Consider the following 6,202-nt stretch of genomic DNA (forward strand, 5'->3'; position numbering starts at 1 on the left):
ACAAATGAAATAATCAGGGTAAATTTTGAAGTGAAGCCTAGTGAATATGAGTCATTCAGGTTATATTTTTAGTCATGAGGAATCATGGAGAAACTCATGAGTTGTGGCTCCTACTGAAGGATTAAGGGGACCCCCTATCCCCAGCTATATTTAAACTGTAGTAAAGCCATTCGGTTCTTAGGACTCTTATTAGGACTTCTGTGAACATGTTTTGGGGCTTTTGCTTTTCTTTTTGTGGGTACTGGGGATTGAACTCAGGGGCACTGGACCACCGAGCCTCATCCCCAGCTGTATTTGTATTTTATTTAGAGACAGGGTCTCACTGAGTTGCTTAACACCTCACTTTTGCTGAGGCTGGCTTTGAACTTGAGATCCTCCTGCCTCAGCCTCCCAAGCTGCTGGGGTTACAGGTGTGTGCCACTATGCCTGGCTGTTTTGGGGCTTTTGAAGCTTTGGTATATTAAAACTTTCAAGATTGGGGGAAGATACTGCCTGTTAGAGTGTCAGTATTGACAACTAAATGACACCAAAAAAATGATTTATGGGGAATCAGCTTTCTGGAGAGTAACGATTCCCTTTTAACCTGGAGAGCAAATAGTTGCCACAATCCTATAGTATAGCAATGTGTGGTTCAGTTTTGGCTTCACTGCCTATCCTAAAAAATTAATCTGTTGGAAATAAAACCCCTATTCTTTTTCTGTAACTAATGAAGTTTAATCAGTTGTTTGTTTTGCTTTTTTTATTGGTCTCTTTTCTTCCTTGAAGACATTGTTAGACACTCTTTCTACTGATTATAGCAGCTGAAGCATCTCTTATTACAGGTAGATGTGTGAGCACAAACTGACTTTGCCAGTTGCTGTGTGTCTCTCACAGCATCTAGGAAGGACTGGTTGTCTGTGAGGAACTCAGTGAATAGAAAGGCATTTTCTAAACAGTATTCCTAGCAACTTCTTCAGAAGACATGCTTCAGAGGATATTAAGTAGAAAGGTGTTGCCCATGTGATGGCACATGCCTATAATCCCAGCAACTTGGGAGGCTGAGGCAAGAGTTCAAAGCCAGCCTCAGCCACTTAGTGAGGCGCTAAGCAACTCATGAGACCCTGTCTCTAAATAAAATACAAAACAGGGCTGGGGATGTGGCTCAGTGGTCAAGTGTCCCTGAGTTCAATGTCTGGTACCAAAAGTAAAGTAGGAAGGTGTTATTTTTTTTTCTGCCACTCTATGATGTTTCTGTTGATGGTGTAATATTCTTTATTAGGATAATAAATGCTTGGTTTTTAGTTTTCCTCTAATATTACAAAATGCCTACAGAAAACTGATTTATAAGTTAACATTTACACCAAAAGAAAAATTGAAGAATGATTTCCTTCTTATTTTGTTCTCATTTTGAGGTACAATTTACCAATCATACTCTTGGTGGTGAACAATAATGGAATTTACCATGGTGTTGATAAAGATTCTTGGAAAGAAATGTTAAAATGTCAAGATGCTACTACAGGGTAAGTAACCCAGAACAGTGTGTATTTGCTTTCTCTCATCTCTCTCTCATTCTCTCTTTAAAGATTTTGCTGTATTGGAATGTGCTTGTGTCATGTGAATATTGTTTGTTTCTATTGTCAGCCCCTTTAAAGGATAGAAACCCTGCTTTCATTGTTCCTCTTTGCACAACTCTCTGTGATTAGTGCTTTATAAATAGTTTATAGCTGATGAAGACTCATGAGTGTATGTCTAAGCTTTGCTAATGACAGGGCTTATTGCAAGGTCCCCAGTCCTAATGTTCCTACTACACCAGGGAGGGACATGGATGTTTACATATTGTTTATGATCCAGAGGTCTTCCTTCCTTTTACCACTTAGCTAAATCTTGGTCATCTGATGGCAGAGCCAAACTAAGACTGTTACAGCTGGCCATGGGGTGGGTGCAAGATGTGAATTTGTGAGCCAGCCAGGATGTTTGTTAATGCCTCCCAGACTTCATGTACTGCTTTGTTGTTGTGCTGTGACCATTCCTTTCGGATTCCTTTTGGATTCTCATAGTTGAAAGTATAGCCTTGGCTGTCTGGCATAGTAGCCACTAGCCACATGTTGCTACTTATATATAGTTAAAATTAAATGGAACTAAAAATTCAATTCTTCAGTTTACTCACATTTCAAATGCTCACAGCACCAAGTAGCTGGTGGTGCCATACTATCTGTAAAACATTTCCATCATCACAGGAAGTTTTCTTAGATATTTCTATAGACAATAAAAAATATAGGGAAAATTTCATGTTCTGACAGCTTACGTGTCAAGATCAAAGGGTTAGATATAAAAGTATGCCTTTCAGCTCAGCTTCAGTTTTTTCACTGATTATTTCAGAGAATGATTTTTTTTTTTCCTAGAAGCTTTAAGGTTTAAATTTCATTGACCCGTAACGTCTTTTTCAGGGCCCCTCCGATGTGTCTCCTGCCAGACTCACATTATGAACAGGTCATGGCTGCATTTGGAGGCAAAGGATATTTTGTACAAACACCGGAAGAACTCCAAAAATCCCTGAGGCAGACCCTGGAAGATACTACTAAACCCTCTCTTATCAACATTATGATTGAGCCACAAGGCACACGGAAGGCCCAGGTAAAAGCATTTGCTAAGCAGAAAGTAGGAAATGCATCTGCTCCTTCCTCATCTCCCTCCAGAAAGGAACACTGTTATAAACTTTATAAACATGTCTGAGTTTGGCAGTTTTATCAAATGTTCAGTGAATATTTATTGAGATATCTTTGGGTGTACTGTGTTAGGAATAGCATGGTGAGCAAAACCAGGCTCAGTCCTCATCTCCATGTAGCTTAAACTGTTTTGCAGGGGAGAGGACAGTCCAATAACCTCACAGCTGAAGGTTGCATGATCCACCTAGGTAACTGCTCAAGAGGAAAGGGAGCCAGTTCTAAACAAACACACAACAAAGGAATCTGATTTATATTGGAGTTATAAGGAAGGTTTCTGGGAGGAAGTGATACTTAAACTGAGATATGAAGGATGAATAGGGAGAATCTGTCAAAGAGGAATGGAAAAAGATGTGCAAAGGCTGTGTGGCAAGAGGGAGCAGGCCACATCTGAGCAACTGCAAGGAGGCCAGAGCAGCTGGAAAGGAGAATGGAGGACGCACAGTGGGAGATGAAATTGTAATAGGATAATTAGTGCAGTAACATCCAATATTAGTTACTTTGACCTCTAAAGCAAAACTGCACTGTAGATTATAGCAGTAATATAATGCCACTGCTACATGATTAAGTTCCTTTTGCTCTTGGTTTTTCACGTTTAATTTTGCACTCTGGTCCTGTCACCCACCTGCTCTTATACACCTGTCCTCCATGTTTCCACCTGGTATGTCAGCCACTCTTTTCAGAACAGATTTTTTTGAGTGCTTTCTGTCTTGGTGCTTAGACTGGCATCCACTGTAGAATCTCTTCCTTTGTTGAACAAGGCAGAACACAAAGAGACATCTGGATGATTAATGAAATATAGGGAACTAATTTAAAAACTTAAGATATGTAGAATTGTTTGTGTAAAAACAGATATCAGAGACTGGAATTTACCTTATAGCCAAGAGACTACTCAAGGTGAAGTCTGGTAATGAGGAAAGTGAGCTCAGACAGGCTGAGTCAGGAGGGGATGGGCAGGTAGCATTAGCATGGATTTCTGTGGAACAAGAAGGCAGACTGTTTTGAGATTGGGTCAGCCACCTTGAAAAATGTACCCCTGTGGGCTTATTGATTGCCTTTTCTTTTGTTTTCTGATACTGAGGATTGAAACCAGGGCCTTATGCATGCCAAGCACATGCTCTACCACTAAAGTGTACATCCCTTTGCCTTTTTTCCCCCTTGAGTTCTATTTTTTGAAGTAATTTTTCTCAACCAGACACCCAGTGGTCAGGTTCTTAAATCATGACGTTTTATTAATTTATATCTGGGTATATACTTTCCAGTGACTGGGATGTTAGTTTTGTAAACCAGGATGCCCTCTTCCTGGCATCAGGGCATCAGAGTACTAGGGAAACTAAAGCCACTGTAAGACCCTGACAAATACTATGATAAAAATGGTCTTGATCTGTGTTAGTCATGGAAGAGCCCGGTGACTTGCTCTCTTTCCGCTAGTGAGTTCATCCTTCTAAAGAAATGTTTCCAGTGATCCATTCTATTATTTTCTCTGTGAATTTTGTTCAGGTATTTCCGGGGAAGTTCTTATCCTTGTCTTATAATTCTTTGAGGATTATCCTTATATATCTTGCATTTAATCACTTCTGAATTATCTTCCTTTCAAGAAAAAAAAATATATATATATATATTTCAAGAAAAAAAAAAAATATATATATATATATATATATATATCCACTGTGTATATGTGGATATATATACACACACACCCACCCCCACCCCCACCTACCCACCCCATAGTTTTCAGGTTATTACTTTTCAGTGATGGTCCCTTAGCCATTTACCACTGAGTCACAGTGTAGGCTGGCTGCTTCCTGCTTTAACACAGGCAATACCTAAATCTCTGTAGTGTCCTCTGTCCAGGCCACATGAGTAGGATGCTGTTAGTCCTGGAAAAGGTTTCCATGCATAGTTCTTTTTGTCCTTGTTCTCAGACCCTGTAGCTCAGCCCTCCGTGGGCCTCCATCCTCTCTTCTCTCCTTTTGAGTTATTTCTGCTTCTTTCATTCTCTAGTTTGTTATGCCCTGATTGCAGTTTGAGGAAGAGGACCCAGAAAGCCATGTTACATTGTTTGTAGGGCCAGGCAACAAGTTCACTAGTGGATTGTTAGCTCCTTTTTGGGAAAGCACTAGATCAAAGACAGACCTCATTGATAAAAGTCCCTTGAGTGGGACTTTTAAATTATAGAATAAGCAAAACAGAGTACAGTTTGAGATGAATTATTTCTTCTGACTGAATGTCTTTTCTTTTCTAGGATTTTCACTGGCTCACCCGCTCTAATATGTAAATAAAGATGCCAGTAGGTGTTTTTGAGGAATTTTCTCTTTCCTACAAGGTTTGAATTTTGTTTTCCACAGCAAAGTTACTACAATTATAATGGTGCAAAGAAAAATAAAATAATACTTTAAAATAACATTTTATAATAAAGGAATTAATTAAACACAGAAAAGTTACATTGTTTGTTTCAATTTCAATCATAAATGTCCCCTTAAGGTCCGTATGTATACTCAATGCCTGTCGCCGACCTTTGGCACGGTTGGAAGGTAGTAGAACCTTCAGGAGGTGGGGCCCAGAAAAAAACGAGGTTAGGTCATTGGGGACTTGCCCTTGAAGGGGATTCTGGAATCCCAGTCCCTTCCCCTCTCTCTTGTTTACCAACCACCATAAGGTGAAGAGACCTCCTGCGCCACACACTCCTGCTGTGCTACTGCCTCACAACAGGCCCAAGGGCCATAGGGCCAAGTGATTGTGCACAGAAACTTCTGAAATCCTGAGCTAAAATAAATCTTTCCTCTTTTTAAGTTGATTTTTTTAGGTATTTTGTCAGTGACAGAAAGCTATCCTAGTGTATTCTACCACAGAAGAAATAATTTACAGGTGAAAGAAGAGGAAGGGTTCTACAATTGCATTGTAACTGTCTTAATTGCTGATTTACACATCTGTTTTCTTTTATGTAAATCCTTTCTGAAAGTTAAACTTTACTTTGTAAAAACCTTTGAAGAAAAAAGCTGTTAAGAATTGTCTAATATGGGCTGGAGTGGTGGCTCAGCGGTAGGGCATGTGTGAGGCTCTGGGTTCGAGTCTCAGCACCCCATAAAAATAAATAAATAAAAAAGAGATTGTGCCCAATTACAACTAAAAATTTAATATTTTTAAAAAAGAATTATCTAATGTAAGCTGGGTGTGGTGGCACATTCCTGTAACCCCAGCAGCTTGGGAGACTGAGGCAAGAGGATCAGGATCGTGAGTTCAAAGCCAACCTCAGCAAAAGTGAGGCTTTCAGAGACCCTGTCTCTAAATAAAATACAAAATAGAATTGGGGATCTGGTTCAGTGGTCAGGTGTCCCTGAGCTCAATCCCTGGTACCCACTCCCCAGAAAAAGAGTTGTCTAATGTGGAAACATGTTCAGTAAATTGGGGAGCATAGGCTGTATTTTATGTTTTATCTTGTGATGACTTAGTACCTTAGTTTTTAGTGGGACCTGTGCTATATTTGAATTGTTTTTGTT

General features: G+C 39.6%; 1 protein-coding gene across 1 annotated transcript in view; it reads left to right on the forward strand.

Moving 5' to 3' along the window:
• Positions 1-5,106, forward strand: part of Hacl1 (2-hydroxyacyl-CoA lyase 1) — a 37,482-nt gene extending 32,376 nt beyond the window's left edge. Inside the window, exons 15-17 of the mRNA XM_076871511.1 lie at positions 1,392-1,499; positions 2,427-2,613; positions 4,948-5,106. Of these exons, the coding sequence (XP_076727626.1) occupies positions 1,392-1,499; positions 2,427-2,613; positions 4,948-4,980 (328 nt within the window). The 3' untranslated portion in view covers positions 4,981-5,106. The remainder of the gene's footprint in view (positions 1-1,391; positions 1,500-2,426; positions 2,614-4,947) is intronic.
• Positions 5,107-6,202: the final 1,096 nt, after the last annotated feature.

The sequence above is a fragment of the Callospermophilus lateralis genome, chromosome 1 (genome assembly GCF_048772815.1).
Source record: "Callospermophilus lateralis isolate mCalLat2 chromosome 1, mCalLat2.hap1, whole genome shotgun sequence".
Lineage (NCBI taxonomy): Eukaryota > Metazoa > Chordata > Mammalia > Rodentia > Sciuridae > Callospermophilus > Callospermophilus lateralis.